The following is a 19,380-nucleotide window of genomic DNA, read 5'->3' on the forward strand; positions in this document are numbered from 1 at the left end:
ACTTTTGCGATTGAATCTGTGAAGGCATGTGCAGACACACAGTGGAGTGAGGAGCTGACAGCAGACATGATGACAGAGGGAAGGGGAAGTTAACTTGGTTGGTGTTTGAATCGCCACCAAACGACACGCTTGTAAATACATAGAGTAGACACGACAGAGACAGAAAAAACTAATTTTCAATACACAGGGTGAGACAATGGCTTTTGGTACTAAGGACTGTACTTAAGTCTATACTCCTCACTTTCACTTTGCGACTGACTCAGCAGTTGGCGTTTTGTTGAGTGTGCAGGAGTACACGCTGTATGTAGACATGATGGCTGCTGATGAGAGTCTAAGAGACAGCTGTGTCAGGCAGACAACACTCAGTCTCTTCAGAGTCCTTCAGAGTCTCCTTCATGCTCTGGTTAAAGGACTCGAAGGTCTGTTGGTCCTTTTATCAACGACAGTAGCGTGCACATTTTGTCAAAGTGTAAATTCCGTCTTTCTGTCTAATGAAATGGATAATATTCCACTTCTGTCGTCCATCCTGTTGGGAAAAAAAGCTACATTTGACTTTATGCATTTGTAAAAAGAGCTTGAATTTGGACTGCAGTACCCATTCTAAACACTAGGTGTCTGTGTTACGTACTGCTCCTTTAAAGAGCAAAAACATTAAATTAACTTTTAGCAAAGTCAGTGACTTCACGTCTTATGTGAACAAGAGAATCTGTGGTATTTACGGGTTTCGGTTCATTCAAACTCTGATACAACATCTATAAGGATGTTTTGTTTTATTACTTAAAATGTGCAGCTCCTAACCACAGTTATGAAGTTGGAATTAGATTGTGAAACCGAGGTTAACCACAGCATTAATTTAATCCATCTGCAGCTCGTCTGGCGGCCAGGGTGGGTTTTCTTAGGAAGCAGTCGAACTATAACCTCGAACCAGATCATTATCTTGTGGCTATAATGCTAGTTCTTTGGAATGAAGGATGGGGAATATAATGTCAAGATTTCCATCAGTAAATAAATGCCATAGTGTCCCTAAAATCCAACTCCAGTGGGTAGCAAAGGGAAATTAAAGCAGACGATCTCCTGCACTGATTTGAAAATGGATGAAGGAAAACTGTCATAAATTCTTATCTCTGTCACCGAACTAGTTTCGTGCCTCCCGGTCACATCCTCGTTTTTGGCTCCCAGTTGTTGTTGTTGTTGTTGTTGTTGTTGTTGTTGTGGTTGTTGTGGTGGTGGTGTTTTTCCTGGAGTCAGCCCTGCAGCCTTGCATCTTATCTCCTCTGTCCTTGTGCTGGCAGCTGACTTGTCATGCCACCTAGCAAACCCAGATTAGCATAATCCCCGTTGTGCACTCCTGGAAGGATTGGGTTTTACTCTCGAGTGGATTTTTAATGACTTTTTTTCGTTGAGGCATCTTTCATACCTTCACTAAGAATAGACACAAATATAGAAGTTTGGCTGTCCACTCTACTTATTTTCATATGGTCTGGATCAGATTGTTGTGTATATGAACACGGTCCTTAACTGAGATACGTTTGCAAAAGTACAACTACAAAGACTTTACGTGCTGCCTCATTTGTTTTTAACAGGTCGGTTGCAATTTAATTTTTGTACAGAAGTGTCACACCAAACAATCAGCCAGCCCTTTCTCTGTCTTATTTTTGAGTGGAGCGTACTTCCGAACAAGTCTACGCCAGAACTCAGACTTTGTAGCCTGGGTAGACTGTCTGAGGAGCTGTGCCCACCTTTACCCTTTCGTTACTAAGCCCTGCCCATCCCTAACTAAAATATACTGCGATGATTAGGATTACAAATCTTGAAGTTACTACTGTATGTTGACGATAACAGTGACAGCCTTCCTGTGTTTTCAGCTGCTGCTGGAGCATCTGGAGTGTTTGGTGTCCCGACACGAGCGCTCTCTTCGTATGACGGTGGTCAAGCGGCAGGCTCAATCTCCCTCCGGCGTCTCCAGTGAAGTCGAGGTCCTAAAAGCACTGAAGTCCTTGTTTGAACACCATAAAGCCCTCGATGAGAAGGTACTTTTATCACATTATCACATCATGTTTAATTTAAGAAAAAAATCCATATTCATTTACAATTTACAGCAAGTGTTGAGGTATGTGAAAAGATTGAAATTCGGAAATGACACATAAGAGAAAGTTTGACCATCGATGCAGAGAACTAGTATATATATATAATACTGTGTCTCATCCTTTCAACAGATCATCTGATGCCTAACCTTTAAAAATCTTTATTTAGAAATGATCGTTTTTGTTAGTTATGGTCCTTTTACCTTTTGATGGCTATGTAGAGCCAATGATATACATTTCAGTCAATTTCCTAAAGCAGTTAAAAAAAATCTGTACAGGAGCTTTAAAACTATTTATACTATGATATGTTTTTACCTCTTTGCATTTAAAGCCACTACTGTATGTGGTCATTTAGCATCTTTGTAACAGTGACATAATTTTATAGTGGTTCAGTGAAAATCATGTTTCAGTTTGTCAGTTCTAGCCTTCACAGCCACACTGCTCCTGCCTCCTCACAGCCTGCTGATCTCTGGTCTTTGACCCCTCAATGATATAACCACCGTCTCTGCTAATCCATTCATCCTCTACTCTAAAAGCCATCATTTTTAAAGCATGCTTTCCATGGGCATAAACGCTGTCATGTGCAGCTGCAGGGGTGGGGTGGTGGGGTGGGGGGAGGGGAGGGAGGGACATCCCTATTCTATTCAGACGCCAGCTAACCTCTAATCCAGGATCAACTTCCTCTGAGAACCGGTGTCCCATTGGGCAGCAGCCGGAGTAGTAGTAGTGAACGGTCACCGCATGGTGAAAACGCTCTCCAGCACAGCCACAACAGATAAAGACACTCTTTAGTTTTTTTCACAGAGCAAGAGAGGAGTGCATGCAGGGAACATCCTCTCAGCAACCTGTGCTTGAAAGGCTATAAAAGCCTTAATAACGCTGCTTTGAAGCCACAGGAAAGTGTTATTGTGAGAAGGCGAAGGGAGGAGAAGAGGACAGCTCGAGCTGCTGGTGTGTTAGCCCTTTATTGCATCGGGGGGGGGGAAAGGGTAAAAAAACTCTCTGCCTATGACAGTCCCTCTTTGTATTGATGCAGCTTTCTGCCCCTACTATCAATGTGTTGTATTGTAACAGATTGCATTCTGTGATTTTTTTTTTAGGTTAGAGAGCGACTACGAGTGTCACTGGAGAGGGTTTCCGCCTTGGAGGAGGAGCTTACTGCAGCCAATCAGGAGGTAAGGCCTGCCACAGCTTTAATGTTTAAGATATGGGTAAGTTGTGTGGAGTTGATTTTAATGCAGTGTGATATGTGGTATTGTATTTCCAATGGGGATGGATGGATGGATGTTGAATAGTTTAAGCTAAGGACCTGAGCAACTCTGCAGGCTTCTCTTTCCCTTCTCTTGACAGGAAGCAACACAAAATGACATTGTGCGACTTTAGCAGAAGTCTGACACAAGATTGGCCCCCTTCAACAGTTGTGCGGTCGAACCCCTCCTCAACCTCCCGTCTCGGCCATACAGGAGTGCCTTAGCAGGCATTGCAATGCAGATGGTCGTGTTCCAGCTGAGAAACACCCCTCAGGCTGGCACTTCACAGCCTGTCAGACATGCCAGTCTGACTCTCAGGCTTGGAGTTTAAGTTGACGAGGAGAGGAAAATAAGAAGGGAAAAGTGCAGTGTGTCGCGGAGAGGGGGAGAGAGCAGTGTGGATTGGGAGGGGGGGAGGAGGGGGGGGGCAGAAAGAGTGGCAGAAGACAGAAGTAGAATTGGCAGGTGGGAAGTTGAGGCAGGTCTTGAGGAGGTGTTTGTATTAATTAGAGGTCAGCAGTGCAGTTGGTCAACTGACAAGGTGAGGAGACAAATAGTGAGACTGCCCCTCGCTGCACATTTTCCAAGCTGCCAAGTTGTCATCCAGTCATGATTTCTTAGTAATTTTCAGGTGTTTATGTGTAAAAAAAAGAAAAAAAGAAAAGCTTAAGACTCTTTAAAGCACCTAACGTTGCCATGTTAAATAGCAAGCATACCCAGTCTGAGTTATTCTTCCGTGGTCTGAATCAAAGATTGAACATATAGGAGAGGTGGAAGAAGAGTGAAAAGGAGTGCACAGTTAAAAAAAATCATTTGACAGGCCCTCGGTTCCCAAAGCTGTTCCTCATTTTTCTTTACAAAGTCTGCTTTTTGAACTGTTAACTCCCTGACAGACGTCTCAGAGGAGAAGACGCAGCACTTTGAAGACGTTTCCCACATCAAACAGCCACGGTTACAAAGCCCATACAGTACATCTGCCAGGCTCTCCCTCATAAATGGTTAACACTACAGTTGTCAGTGCGATGGACAGATGAGTGATTGGACCTTGAGGCGTCGGGAGAGGCAGTTAAACCTTCTTTGCAGAATAAAAATGTCCGCACCTCACAGGCTCCAGGGAGGCGGGCAGAGCCGGGAGCCAGTGAACCGGTAATTGATTTGTGATGGAGGTCTGGTAGGAGTCCCTTTCTCCCCGCCGGGATTTCTCAAAACACGGCCGTGCCTGATGAAATGGTTGATCTTTGACCTCATGCAGTCACAGGTGTTTAAGTGGCCATGCACTGATTACTGCCGCTGATTGCGATACGCTCTGTAGAACAAACACGTCATGTAGTGTGTGGGTTAGGGGATTCCACAACAGCACCACAGTTTGATCACCCAAATTATAGGTCCCATATTTTGCCCTTTTTGGGTGCATATATCTAATTCATGTGTCGACTAAAAGTATGTTCACAATCGGTAATATTCAAAAAAAACTGTCTGCGTGTTTTTTGCCTGTATTTCCAGCGCTCAGAGTCCATCAAGAAGACAGAAGAAGAAGAAGCAGTAAACACACTAAAGAGCATCTAAAACCAGACAAAGCTGAATATTGGACCTTGAAAGTAGTAATTGCTTGAAGAAGTGCAAGAGTTCATTAAGATCTTATCTGTAAATGTGTGCGTATTTGCATCAATTTGTGCACATATTTGCTCCACTGTGTGTGATTGATTGTAATTTTAGCGCATTGCACCAACCTGAGACCCCCCCCCCGATCTCACCTTCACTAAATCAATTCTCCAGACTCTAAAGAACCCCCCCGCCCCATCTCTCCTCCACCTCTTTCTTACCTCCTCTTCACATCTGTCCAACCTCTCAGGCCAAGACAGTGGTGCTAAAAAAAGATCATGAAATCTCCCTCCGTGTTTGACGTCTGCCTTTGATGAGTGGTAGATCAGCAACATCAAAACCAAACAACAGGCCCCCATGTTCTGGAAGAGCTCTCCAGACTGTAATGACCTGCATCCGTTCATCATTTTGTTTGTCCTCGATGTCACGGGGCCGGTGTTAGCGTTTGATCTCTGGGCTGGACAAAAAAAAATAAAAAATTACACACCATCTCAGAATGATGCTACAAAAACATACAGAGGCATAATGATGCCCTCGTTAAAAATAATGAACAGTGTGGAGTGGGCGTGCGAAACAGCGCAGGAGAAGCCGAGCTGTTTCAGGTGAAGGATGACTCTGCGGAATCAATGTCCGAGATTCATTTAAAGTTGATCCCGTCCACTGTGACGAGCGGAAAATCATTTTACTGCCATTAAAGTTCAAACACGGAGGATTTGAGGTCAAGGCATTGCTTATTTTATTGATCGCCCTGTCATTGATTGTTTTTCTTTCCTTCGGTGCAAATATCGTTTTTGAAGGGGTGTGCAGTTCTCCCTCTCCGAATAAAGTTTCCAAAGAAGACAGCATATTTTGTTGGTCATTTTTCAATGATTTCTCCCTCATGTTTGAAATTCTGGAGTCTTGTTTTGAAGACTCACAGGCTCCACTGAGTCTCCCAAGCCCTCAGATTGTTTATGGAGACACGTGTACCTTTCACCTCTTCATCGTGAGGAGGGTGATAATCACATGTTGTCCGTCAAGGAAGAAGCTAATTATTGTTGTTGCCGGTCATTTCAGTGACAGGATTATGACTTTGAGACGCTTTTTTCAGGTGGTGAAACGAGACACGAGGGCCACAGAACGCGCTAATTATAGTGATTGTATCGGTGTTGTATATTTGCAGCTTCATGTTCAATAAATTCCTACAGAGGGACAGATTGTAATTAACTGCTGTTGCATAAGAAGGAAACATGATAAGTGGAAGCCGCGCTGAACAGATGCTGAGTTTTCAACAGATTCTTCATGTGCTGTGAAACCATATCCATACATAATCAAACTACTGAAGCTCTGATTTTATTTCTAGTTGTGACACTCCATAGTGCATTGATGTTTTTTAACATGATTTGTGTTTGTTTTCCTCCCACAGATTGTGGCCTTACGGGAACAAAATGCTCACATCCAGAGAAAAGTGGCGTCTGGAGATGGAGAAGACATACTGGAAGGAACTGAGGCTCAACAGAAGGTCCACAGCAAGGTGGGCTTGCTTAGCTAGTTAGCTAAGTTATTTTACACAGTGACACGTGCTTTATTGCCAACCGCTTGCAAATCTTAACATACAAGTAAAAGCCAACTTTCTGTGTAGCAAGCAGTTGCTGATTAGCACTTCCTGTTATGCATTTATTTTCAATTCTCTATTCTCAACACGCAAACAGTTTGCAAACGACAGACTAGCAGAGGCCTATTTTTGGACAATCCTCATCAGCCAACACGGTTATTTGGCTTCCCACATCTACGCTGGCTTGTTAACAGATGCAAGTTGTCAAAGAAGGAAGAGGTCTAATAGCACTATTTGTCTTTTGACGGTGCAGTTGCAAAAAGGAACCTGTGGTGGGCGCCAAAGTGCACCAAACCAAATTCCTTCATATGTTGCTTTAAGTGCAGGAGTTTATATTTTAGAATTGGAAAACGATTACAGTTTTCTTTTCCAGACTTGAAATTAGAAGTATATTTTTCATTCATAAAAAAGTATAGGCTACAAGAAATTCAGCCACAGCGTAGATGTGTAATTATGTTGTCGATCGTCTGTAGTCCAGGCACAATTTGTATTCCAAACAGTACTTCAATATTTCCATCTAACCATGGTTATATCATCCTCAGATTTTCTTTCAAAAATGTTGAAGTGTCCTTCCCACTGCTTTTTAAATGTTTAGTTCCGCACACTTCAACACATTGGCTGAGCTTTTCATTGCACAGTAAGGAGGTTTTGATGTTACATTAGCTGTCCATGATTGAAGGTGACTCCCAGTCAGTTGTAAGAGCTCTGACTGTGACCTCGGCCTCCCTCATTATGCGGGAACACACGTGAACCTGCAGAGCTGCATACAGATTTGCTCTAATTATTAATTCATAAAGAAAGGGATAAGATCTTCCATATTTACTAGATTATAGAACGCAAACAGTGAATGAAACAACCAGCCACAGCTTCCAGCGTAGACTTTTGAAATCGTATTTACATGCAGACCACAGCTTCCAAACAGAGGATACCTTGGAAGATCAATGGAGATGCTATTACTCGTCTCGTCGAGGACGAGGGAGCAGGAGTAAGAAGATGAGGAGTGTGTTGTTACTAATGAGGTGACAGGATCATCTGCTCTGTTTTGTGAAGATAAAAGGAGTGAAAATGAGAACGCGTTGTTATCGGTGCCTGCGCGATTGGAGATGAAATTGCACACCTGTGCTAACTGCTAAAGTGTGTGAACGTGACAGTAAGGGGAGATTATTCAGTGTCACTGCAGTCACAGATGTAGCAGCGGTCGCCATCAAAGCAAAGGTGACAGCTCGTCAGAAGCAGAATCTTCAGACGCGTCCTTTGGTTATCAAGAATGTGACAGGTTGAAAGGAGGTCAGAGAGAGAAGAGGAGGAGTCAGAGGTGAAGAAAAAGCAGCTGGGGTGCATATTGACCCACAGAGCTCCCAAACCATTCAAATGAGCCGGGTCTACATCTGGTGTTAAAAAATAATGCCAATGCAGGAATGTCAAAACCGCAGTTCCTCATGTGTCCACTTGAGGTTGGTTCAAAAACCCGAGGAACCCCCATTTGATCCCATATTAAAATGCCTATTTTTACAGCAGGATTAAGTATGTTTACAGCCTGGTACCAGAAATGAATTTGGTATCAATGACGCATATCTGTGTATGTACACTGCATTGTGTTGGGTACATCAGGTACATCAAGGCGCTATGCATACATTTGCATAAATGCTGTGGCTAAATTGATCAATAGGTTGCCGCGCTGTAGCTTCAGGCTGTCTTCAGCTCTTTACCAGTTTCTAAATTGATCAAAAGCTACTGTAGGTTGAGATAGAATTTCCAATATGGTGGCCACCTTTGTTAGCCGTCAAGACTTCATAAACCAATGGGGTGAAATCCCTGAGATATCTATGTTTTATACAGTCTACGATCTTGCGACACAGACATTTTAATTTGGATTAATATGACCCCTGAAATGCTTTTGCTCATGCTCATATAAAACTTTAACTTTTCTCTTGCAGATCATAAAAGCATCAAAGCATTCATGCTTTCTCAGCCATAAAAGGAAGAGAACACACTTGCATAATGTATCATCTGTGGCACTGTGGGGACATTGTGCAATAAAAAACCTGAGAGTCAAACTGTTAAATTCTGTCCCTTATTTTAATTAGAGCAGTCCAGTGTTGGAGCTCTGTTATTAAAATCACTTGTGTGATTTAGTTCCTGATCGGGTGAAGCATTAAGAGAGGCCTGATTAGACTTTACAGATGGAGGATCGATCTTTATCGTAACCTGTTTGACAATAATGACGTTTAAGTGTAAGGAGAAGCAAATTCATTTTTAAATTAAATGAGATGTTTTCTGACTTTATTGTGTGTTTTTTGGTTCTAAACCTCTGTGTTCGATAGTTCTGTGTCTCTTCCCATCACTCATCTACTCCATGCAGAGACCTGCGGAGCTGCACAGAGTGAGAACAAATCATATCACTAATGCAAGTGTCAGAGCAATTTTTGCCAATGGAGTTTTTTGTCACAATAAAAAAATCAAAGCAGGGGAACAGACAGAGCCTTGAGCTCCTGAGCCTGAATTTATTAGAGTGCCAAAGTGCAACTCTCAAAGGAAGAAATGCTACGTGAAATGGGAGCGATGCTGATTTGTCAAGGACCACTTCAGCACATAAGAAAAAGCCAGAGTATGACAGAAATCAGGAAGATGTTTTTCATTCATTTGATTGGGAATCTTGCCAATGTTACTAATTCACATATATATGTTATACTTATATTGTTGCCAACCTAAAGCTAAGTTCCCTCTTTGACTCCTCTTTCCACCAGCGCCTGTCAAACGGCTCTCTGGAGTCGGCCCACGAGGCGAGCCAGGTGGTGGAACTGCAGGACCTGCTGGAGAAGCAGAACTACGAGCTGGCCCAGATGAAGGAGCGCATGTCCTCCCTCTCCTCCCGCGTCTCCGAGGTGGAGCAGGAGCTGGAGACCGCCCGCAAGGACCTCATCAAGTCCGAGGAGATGAACAACAAGTACCAGAGGGACATCAAAGAGGTTACTGCGCACATACATTTGCAAGGGAATAACAGTAACAAGAGAGAGACTTCAAAGAGGTTCCAGCAGGAGGCTAAATAAAGCTCCATTAACATAAACTCACACACTCACACAGTCCCGCTTTATTACTGTAGCTGCTGTCCACACAGATACATGCATGCAGAAGTCAAGGCTTTGTTAAAAGAAGATACAAAACAATAAAAAGGAATATTTTTTAAAAATTGACACAAGCAGGTGCAAATGATAAATATATGTGCAGAGCATTATGCTAATAATCAAATCCCAGTTGCCTGTAAAAACACTTTTCAAGGACACACACTAACGATCAACCACTCAAAGAAAAAAAAGCATCTGACTCTGACGCTTTCTTCCTTAAGGGCTGTTTGGTTTAAGTGCCAACACCTAAAGCATGATAAAGAGTGGATGGTTATGTTATATACTTGCAATTTAAAATAGCTTCTTATATGCGTCCCATACTGGATATCACGCCGCATAATACATGTGTTGTACCTCGTTCCTCTCTCTTTCAGGGATCAGAAGTTATAGTCATAACATTTTGTTTTTTCTGCTGCAGGCCATGTGTCAGAAGGAAGACATGGAGGAGCGGATTGTGACGTTGGAAAAACGCTACCTAAGCGCGCAGCGAGAGTCCACATCAGTGCATGACATCAACGACAAACTGGAGAATGAGCTGGCCAATAAGGAGGCTTTCCTCAGGCAGGTCTGTATAATTTATGTAAAGAATATTTTTCTCAGTAAAATCAAATTACAATGAAAAGTCTTGCTCCTACAGGTTTAGTTGATAAAAGTGGTCGAAAAACAGCCCAAATGACTGCCGTCGTAGTTCTAGTGTCAAAAACTTGATTATAATCTGAGAAAAAAAAATACACCAAATTTGAACTGTCGTTCTGTAGGTGCAGATGGCTGATGAAAAAGGCCATTCAAAGTCAAATTTAGACACTTTTTCATCATTATAATTGTCTTCAGAAAAGGGCTGATCCAATAAGAGAACCTCTTGACTTTGTGTCTGCTAACGTCAGAGGAAATTACTTCCGTGAAAGGGATCTTCATGTTTTCTATTTGATTGTTCATTTGAGCAGATGCACATGATCCAAAGTATCATCCAACAAAAGTACAGATGTATTCTTCTTTTCATGATTCTTTGTGATTCGCTGCAGCCAATTACATACTTTTCCTGACCATAGAAGATGGAGTGATATTCCTCAGAGTGCTTCTTAAGCACCAGCTGAACACTGGAAGAAGAAGAAGAAAGCTGAATAAATCATGGATGCTTGCCCACCATGAGACACACAAAGGACTTAGGGCTATGTAGTTTGCAAGTGTGCTAGCTACCAGTACAAAAACTTCCTGGAGACTTGTCTGGTTGTCTCGCAGCTGTTCCGCAAAAAAGCTGAGCTGACTGTTTCTAGTCAAAGTTGCAGTTCATCCATTGTTTTCCCGTATCTCTGCTAGCGTAAACTAACAGACTGCTAGCTTTAGCAACAAAGCTACTAAATAAGAAATGAGAGTGGTACCAAGTTCTTTAAGCTAGCACAGGCATACTATACCTTTTAAAATACCAAGAACAACATTTCATTCAGAATCCAATTTCTACTTTTGGCTTGTACGCAACCCAATGAAAGTGTGTCATCCCGTTACCGGGGTCCGTGTCATGGGCTACCTGGTTGATCCTGCCAGTAGCATATGCTTGTCTCAAAGATTAAGCCATATAAATGGAAGTACTATGAAATTGTGAATGGCTCATTAAATCAGTTGTGGTTATTGTTGGCTGCAAGACAACACTTTACAAGCCATCATGTTGAAACCCTTTGAGAACGTCGAAAAAGAAGAACTTGTTTGAAGATGACTGCTGGTTCTAGAGGGTGTAACCTTGGCTATTAGTACAGTGGTACGTGGTGAGAAATAAATTGGCGAGCAAGAAGGCTAAAGAAAGATGGATGCCACACAAAAAAAAAGTCAAAGTCATGATCCTCTAAAATAAGGGAAAGAAGTGTTTACAGACACAGACTACAACACACTAGCTCCGGTCTATTTAGTGCATATTGAGATGCCAGGCTTGATTCCTTCAGGGAGGAGATGGCATAGGCGTCCGAACCCGAACTCCCCCCAAAGAAAGAGAATCTTAAACTGATAAGAGCCCCAAACAAGGCAGGAAGTAATGCCTTAACACATAACGCTGGTATGATTTTCAGCTTTATAAATTCAAGTACAGTGTCTGAATGTCTTACTAGAGCAATTAGCGGTAGCGTATGTGCTGAGTGAAAGTTGCACCGTCACTCTTGGCAGGTATAGAGAGCTGCTGCTATTCTGATATTCTGTTGTGATTTTATCTGAAGAAAAGCTGAGGCATGTTGCCAGATCTTTGGTAGCCGCTCCAAGTTCCAATAAAGTCGGATAGCTTCTTTTTCCACCAGGTGATGAAGCTCTGCTGACATTTAAAGGGAAATAAGGAAAAAGTTCAAATTCATAGAAGTACATTTTGAATATGAAATGCCAGAAAAGGGACAACAATGTGTAACATTATGCCAGCTGGGAAGAAAGGTCTCTCTTTGAACGGACTATCAGAGAAAAGTCTAATTTTGCTGACTTTGAGTGTTTTTATCATACCTCCATCGGAGGGCTTGCTGTTTTTACCTCAAATACCTCAAATCTGTTTGATAACCACCATTGATGCTGTTTGATGTTTGCGTGTGCAGATGGAGGAGAAGAACAGGCAGCTACTAGAGAGGCTGGAGCTGGCGGAGCAGAAGCTGCAGCAGACCATGAGGAAGGCGGAGACGCTGCCCGAGGTTGAGGCTGAACTCGCTCAGAGGATAGCAGCTCTCACAAAGGTATAGACACACAAAGGCTAATATTAACATATTGATGCACATTACAACATTATCCCTCTCCTTCAGAGTGTCATGACGTCTCAACATGTCCCTCTCCTTCTCGGTCATGTAGTCCGACTCCAGCTCCTCTTCCTCCCTCGATGATTATCACTTTGTTATGGAAGCTAAACTCCAAGACATGAACTCCATTCTTAGGAAGGTAGTCTTTCAGGACGCCAAAGCTACCACCAACTCCTGTCGAAATTAGATTTCTTCCAGCTTGTTAGTGTTCAGTGGCGTTTTGTTTTTGGTATTTTTTTTCTTTTTTGTTGTACTTGGATTCTGCTCTAAAACTATGGGGGGCAGCTGCATGGCACTTCTGGCTGGAGCTCAAACTTGGCACTGCTGGAGGATTTTTCTTTTCTCTTTCATTGTTGGTGCTTTTCATTTAGCTAACGTGTCTTCTCATTTCCTTCACTGGTATCTCTTCCTTTCGTCATCGCTTCGCCCAGTGAGAATTTGAAAGAGACACGCCAGATAAAATCAGAAGAGCAAGAAGCTCCTTATAACAAATTATTATTTCCACAGCATTACTCTGGATGGATGGATGGATGGATGAATGGATGGACAGACAGATGAAGGATGGTTGGATGTACAGTGAATTGACGGACGGTTGCCTTGATGGATGGATCGTTAGTGGATGGACAGACTGATTGACAAATGGATGGATTTAAGGATTATTGGATGGATTGATGGATGGTAGTTGTAGGGCTACTTAAAGTTGTTGATTCAGATGTATTTTAATTACCTCCTGACAAAACCCTACAGAGACATTTTTGTATGTTGAATTCTTAGCGCAATAAAATCCAACTAGAAAGGAATTGCTGCTTTGTGTGATGCCACAAAGCTTTGGTAATGAATTATCAAGTGTGCGGTCAAGATTTATTCAGTTAAGTTTTCTTTCATTGCGCATTATGTTGTCCTATTTTCTGTGAATTTAGCAGCATTTACTTGAATTAACTGATTGTTGGGTGCGGGATTTTCCTTGATGTCACACTAAATGATTTAAGACTTCTGTTTAGGACAGTGCACTGTTTTCTTGCATCGAGCTTCTTCAGAAGCCTCCTTTGCCCTTGCTGTTTTTCCTTATAAGGGATTGAAAGATCCTCCAAGATAGTATTGGAGGAATGACATCTGAGACATGGGAGGACAGAAGACACAGGAGGCACAGATTAGCATAATGAAAAGCACCCATTCTGTCCTTTGGTGGCCTCCTTCTCCATCTTTCTCCTTCTTTGTATCAACCAGCTCTCTTTGCAGCTAAAACAATAGATTTCCATCTTTGAGTTTGGGATAGAAGCTTTGGCTGGTGGTGTCACCACTGCTTTCATGTTGGCTGTCATGCAGATCAGCAGCAGATCACCGTGCCCTCTTTGTCTTTGTCTTTTCTTTGATCCATGTGTAGGCGGAGGAGCGTCACGGGAGCATCGAAGAGCGAATGAGGCACTTGGAGTGCCAGCTGGAGGAGAAGAACCAGGAGCTGCTGCGGGTGAGTCACGGCGGAGGAGGCGTAGTGCCAGCCAGCGTTTAGCAGGCACAAACTCCTGCAGGAGAGCGACAGCTTCAGGCGACGCTGACTGATGACACATTGATTGAATGATTTGTCATCAATGACACATGGCCAAATCAATGTCTCACACATGATTTGTAAAATACTCACAAGTGGTGCATTAATTCATGTCTTATTTTTAGATCACATCAAGAATGTTAGAAACATAGTATTAGAGAGGAAAGTAAGCTGTATGAAAACATAATTCTAATTCGAGAAAGAGGTTTATACATTTGTTGTTCTCAATTAGTTATGATAAGACAATATCCAACTGGAGAGAAAATGAAACAGATTTTAACCCTCAGTTTGAAGAATTTAGAAGGCATAGATAGGTCATGGAAAAATAAAGGCAGTAGAAAATTTGTGGCTATTGACCTCACTTTTGTTTATCCCTTCAGGCCCGACAGAGAGAAAAGATGAATGAAGAGCACAACAAGAGACTCTCGGACACAGTGGACAGACTCCTCACAGAGTCCAACGAGAGACTTCAGCTCCACCTGAAGGAGAGGATGGCAGCTCTTGAAGAGAAGGTTCGAGATGGCTGCTCTATCCATGGAAACAAATCGAGATCCATGCTATCCAGTCAATGTCAAGAGGTGATGGTTTTTATAAACTGATTGGTTTTTTTTGTCGTTGCAGAATTTATTAATCCAAGACTCTGAAGGTTACAGGAAGCAGTACGAGGATTCGATTCATGAAAAGGTAGGTTACATAGAAAGAACATTTGGACATGCACCACTATGACCTCCGTATAATGTGTAGTAACAGATGGGTCCTGTATTGACATCTTGTTAAATTGTTTTGCACAGTCACATCTAGCAGAGGAGATTGACAAACTAAGATCAGAGCTCGACCAGTTCAGATTGAGGGCAGGCTCCCTCACAGAACCCACCCTGTCACGGTATGTAGGCTGTGTGTTTAAATGTATGTGTGTTTATAGATGTATAAGGGTTTGACTGGACCCTGCCATAGTCATGACACAGACCTCTGGTAGCCCGTCACTATTGCAAGCTTTGCTATCCCATTTATCCCATTTTGCGATCCCATTTTTTTAAATAATAATAATTTAAAAAGAAAAGTGATATATTTTTGCAAACATGATGTCTGCAATGTCAGCCAGGTCTATTAAAAACAGAATACAAAGGCCTTAGTGGCTTAAATGACTGATTTTGTGAGCTTTAGTCAGCAAGTTTGCACTGAAGTTAGCCCAATGAGTAAGTTGAAAATTAAAATGTTTCTTGTTAAAATGTATCAAAAAATGTCTTTATTAACACACGTGTTCCAGGTAAAATAAAATGTTCCAGCTCAAATTATTTAGCTTAAACTTGCAAGCCAAATAATGAAAAAAAAATGTAATTGCAGACTTTTTAGGTAAGGTGTTCCCCCTGACAGTGTTACTACAGGTGTGCTTCTTTGCTTGTGCTTAAATATTTTGCTAATAGGATAGGCCTACTGCAATTTAAACTAGTTAGCTGGACATGCTAAGTTAAACAGCTTACGTTCTTGCATTGACACACTAAAGTTTGGTTACTAACACTTTTGCTTGTTAATTTAGATTTTAACAATATAATATTTTATTACAGGTTTTACAAAGAATACAAATTAGCTTTCTGTGCCTTCTTTTGGGGATGAAGCATGCAACTCTGACGCTCCTCAGAAATGAGTCCAAACTGAAGTTAGATTCGGTTCACTGGAGTTGTGGGGCACACAGACAATTAAGCAATTGCATGAAACCAAGATGAGTCCAAAATATTAGTCAGACTCCAATTGTTTCATCATTTATCGGGCAGTTGTTTCAAGAAGTCTAAAACAGTAGTTTATTCCTCTATCATCTGTGTGCGACTTTATGCATAAGGTCCAGTTTAGATTTGTAAAATCCACAGTGAAGATTATTTTGATTTTATAGAAATAAAATAAGATGCAGGAATACAGAAATTCACTCACCAGTAGCAGTCCTGTGATTTCATATCCCTCATGTAGCATTTCATTCTGCTCTATTGTTAGAAACCCTGCGATCACTGAACTCTCCATATCTATTCCTGGAAGATTTCTGGCTTCCCTTTCAGCCTGCATGGAGTTCTAATATTACAATATTCCATCAAGGATATACATACATACACATATACACACATACATACATATACACATACATACATATACACATACACACATATATACACACATACATACATATACACATACATGCATATAGACACATACATATATAGACACATACATACACACATATACAAACATATATATATATAAACACAAACATACACACACACACACGTATATACACACACACACACACATATATATATATATACATAACGAGATTTTACAGGTTTGCGGTCTGTAAGAATGTGAATATTGCCATAACATTCATGTTGTCATCTTTTGTTTCTGCTCCTTTTTTTGTCCAGAAGTGTCCCAGAGGACGATGTATTTTAGGCACACACTATGTAACTCAAGATGTAGTATTACTGATAAATTTGTGTCTCAGGTCTCATCTGGATACGTCAGCTGAGCTTAGATTCTCCATGGGATCTCTGGCAGAAACCCAGTCTGACCACTACCGCTCAGCCAAGGTCATCCGCCGGCCGAGGAGAGGGCGGGTGGGTCTGCGAGAACCCAAGGTGAGCCCTCAGTCCACCTGGGTATGAAAGCATCTTTTCTCCTACAGCTACAGATTTAAAGATCTTGACTGGTCGATCACACTTTTCTTTTCACTTGTGACTTAACGATGTTGGATTTAGTGCCATGCTATAGCAAATGCCATGCTGCCATAATGTTCTATTACCTTGATGTAAACTAGCACAGTGAACAGATCGTCTGGAGGACTAAAGGCTGATGCTGCTAGCTCTACTATCGTTTGCCATTGTCAAACCAATTTGACATTTTTTCAAATGTGTACCTTCAGGCTTAAGCAGTTTTTAGTTTTATAAAATTTCTTGCCAACATATTGATGTTTTTTAGCTCTATGTCTTTGTTTTAAAGAAGTGACTATAAAGGTATTCAGCTTCATTTCGGTGAGGATGCTTCAATTCCTAAAAACAATATCAAAAACAATATATATAAACACTTTGTTATATTTTTATAACAAAAAGTGCAACTTTCTGATGAATGATTTTAAATTCACTGCATCAAATGGTCCAGTTATCACAGTCAGTCCTTTTCTTTCGGTGCAGGCTAAATCTTTAGGGGAGCATGAATGGCGTTCACAGCAGCTCGGGGTTCTGGGAGGTCACCACTTCGAGAGCGACACAGAGATGTCGGACATCGACGATGACGACAGGGAAACGATGTTCAGCTCCATGGACCTGCTGTCGCCCGGCGGCCACTCTGATGCACAAACTCTGGCCATGATGTTGCAGGAACAGCTGGACGCCATTAACAAGGAGATTCGGTACCAAAGAAAAAACACACACTGGAGTTCTGATTGATATCAAAGGGCAGGATTTCCAGACACATTGATTTTTATTTTTTATTTTTTTACTTTTTTTGAGTTCCTAATCAGTGGTGATTCCCTTAGACTAAACTTGACTATGCACTTATTCCAAAGGGTTTTTTTTTTTTGGAAGGATTTTTACCGCTTTTGTGCCTTGTTTTTTTAGAGATAGGACAGTGAAATAGAGTCGGGAATCAGGGAGAGAGAGAGAGTATGTTCTGTATATTCTAATCTAGATGATCATATTCAGTCCTGAAATATGCTTTGAAAGTGTCTCAATACCTTCAGACCTCATTTCATGAGCTCGTACAATCAGCATGAACTGTGTGTAAATGGATGTTCCTGTCTCTGACAAAACACTTTTATAGCGCGCACTCTGCAAATCTCATCGGCTTGTTAATGCCGTAATTACCTTGTGCAGATAAGTATTCATAACCCCTGACTCAACTTGACTCCGTTCTACATTTCAAGGGCTCTTAATGTGCCGTTTGGTCTTTGCTAATTTCCATCTTCACAGACACAGAGCTGCGTTTCTCCTCAGGAAAATCTCCGACGGCGATCTTGGATTTAAGGAGTCGAGCGCTCGGTTAATTAACAAAGTTAGACGTAACTAATGACCTGACTTTTAGCCTTTTAATCTCCCCATTGTGGCTTTTAATTAGTGACTCAGCCTTAAACTGGAGGTGTTTCGTGGGATTTGTTCGGTCGATCTTCAGATATCTTCCTTCAAAGACCCAAGTGATGAGGCTAAACAACAGAGCAGGGATACTAATGCTGTGTTTTTTAGGGAACAAAAATGGCGTTACACTTCAGTAGCTTATCATATGCTTGACTCTTGTTCGTTCTAATTAAGTCATTTCATATAACACATTAGTATAAAGCTGTTCTGAGCACTCTTTTGTATGTCTTTGAAGGTGATCATTGAGAGGATATTAAAGAAAGTTTCAGACTTCATTCTGAGTTTTTCCTCTCCTCATGTCTCCTCTTACCAGACTCATCCAGGAGGAGAAGGAGTCGACGGAGCTGCGGGCGGAGGAGATCGAAAACCGCGTAGCTAGCGTCAGCCTCGAGGGACTCAACCTGGCGCGAATGCACCACCACGGCGCCTCCATTACTGCCTCAGCCACCGCCTCCTCTCTGGCCTCCTCCTCCCCACCCAGCGGACACTCCACCCCCAAACTTGATCCCCGAAGCCCGGCGCGAGATATGGAACGCATGGGGGTCATGACACTGGTTAGTATCAGGACTGCATGTATACTTTCATTGAACTCATTTAGACACACCTATTATTAAAAAACCATCAACTTCAGAGGGTTATATCTGTCTTGTTAAACGCTGCATGGGGGGATGGCATGGTGGAGTCTGCATCCCATCTAAAATCAATGCAGACCAAAAGCTCCTCACAGTAGCTTCAAAGTTATACAATAAAGGCTAAATATACAGACTTAGGATGTATAAACAGTGCAGGAATTATCCTTCTTAAGAAGTTAAGCATGTTTAAAGAGATACCTTTTTTGCAACAAAATCTTTTTGTGTATCGAACGGTTTCTACACGTGAATTCTGCTATTCCAAAATGTAAGATAAAATTCACTTTCTCAATCTATCCTTTTGAGACAAGCAGCAGACTGCTTAAAATACTTGTCAAATAGTCCATTTGGGGTGTAGCATAGATTTACACTGCAAAAAGTGTTTGTCCTTGGTGACTGCAGTGCTGTGATTAACTGTGTTAGAGTCTGATTATATGTCTGCCTCTGCGCTTTCACAGACTGGAGGACATTTTTTTCTGAAGGATGTATAGCGTATGAAATATTTCTGCTCCTTCGAATAAAAAAAAAAAGACCAGCCTTTCTGTCGTGCGTGTGAAGCTTTAAATCCAGAGGAGACATGAATTTTTGAAGACTTGCTGCATTAAGTGGGCCTGCAGAGAGTCGTGACAGAGGCTGTGCTGCTCTGTCAGCTGTCATCATGTAACACTGGTGTCAAAGGGGA

The 19,380-nt window shown here is 41.8% G+C and overlaps 2 protein-coding genes across 5 annotated transcripts in view; one reads left to right on the plus strand and one right to left on the minus strand.

Moving 5' to 3' along the window:
* The window catches only part of ppfia2 (PTPRF interacting protein alpha 2), a 130,322-nt gene that overhangs the window by 93,403 nt on the left and 17,539 nt on the right, over positions 1-19,380 (plus strand). For all 4 annotated transcript variants that reach the window (XR_013778139.1, XM_079335539.1, XM_079335540.1 and 1 more), the window contains 13 exons: positions 1,866-2,030; positions 3,185-3,259; positions 6,342-6,449; positions 9,278-9,499; positions 10,074-10,220; positions 12,217-12,351; positions 13,796-13,879; positions 14,338-14,469; positions 14,579-14,641; positions 14,749-14,840; positions 16,446-16,578; positions 17,131-17,348; positions 18,383-18,623. Coding sequence is in view for 3 of the 4 variants with exons in the window: in XM_079335539.1 (XP_079191665.1) it covers positions 1,866-2,030; positions 3,185-3,259; positions 6,342-6,449; positions 9,278-9,499; positions 10,074-10,220; positions 12,217-12,351; positions 13,796-13,879; positions 14,338-14,469; positions 14,579-14,641; positions 14,749-14,840; positions 16,446-16,578; positions 17,131-17,348; positions 18,383-18,623 (1,815 nt within the window). In the remaining variant the exon portion in view is untranslated. The remainder of the gene's footprint in view (positions 1-1,865; positions 2,031-3,184; positions 3,260-6,341; positions 6,450-9,277; positions 9,500-10,073; positions 10,221-12,216; positions 12,352-13,795; positions 13,880-14,337; positions 14,470-14,578; positions 14,642-14,748; positions 14,841-16,445; positions 16,579-17,130; positions 17,349-18,382; positions 18,624-19,380) is intronic.
* Positions 1-19,380, minus strand: part of acss3 (acyl-CoA synthetase short chain family member 3) — a 126,165-nt gene that overhangs the window by 18,614 nt on the left and 88,171 nt on the right. The window lies entirely within an intron of this gene.

Source organism: Symphodus melops (genome assembly GCF_947650265.1).
Source record: "Symphodus melops genome assembly, chromosome: 22".
Taxonomy (NCBI): domain Eukaryota; kingdom Metazoa; phylum Chordata; class Actinopteri; order Labriformes; family Labridae; genus Symphodus; species Symphodus melops.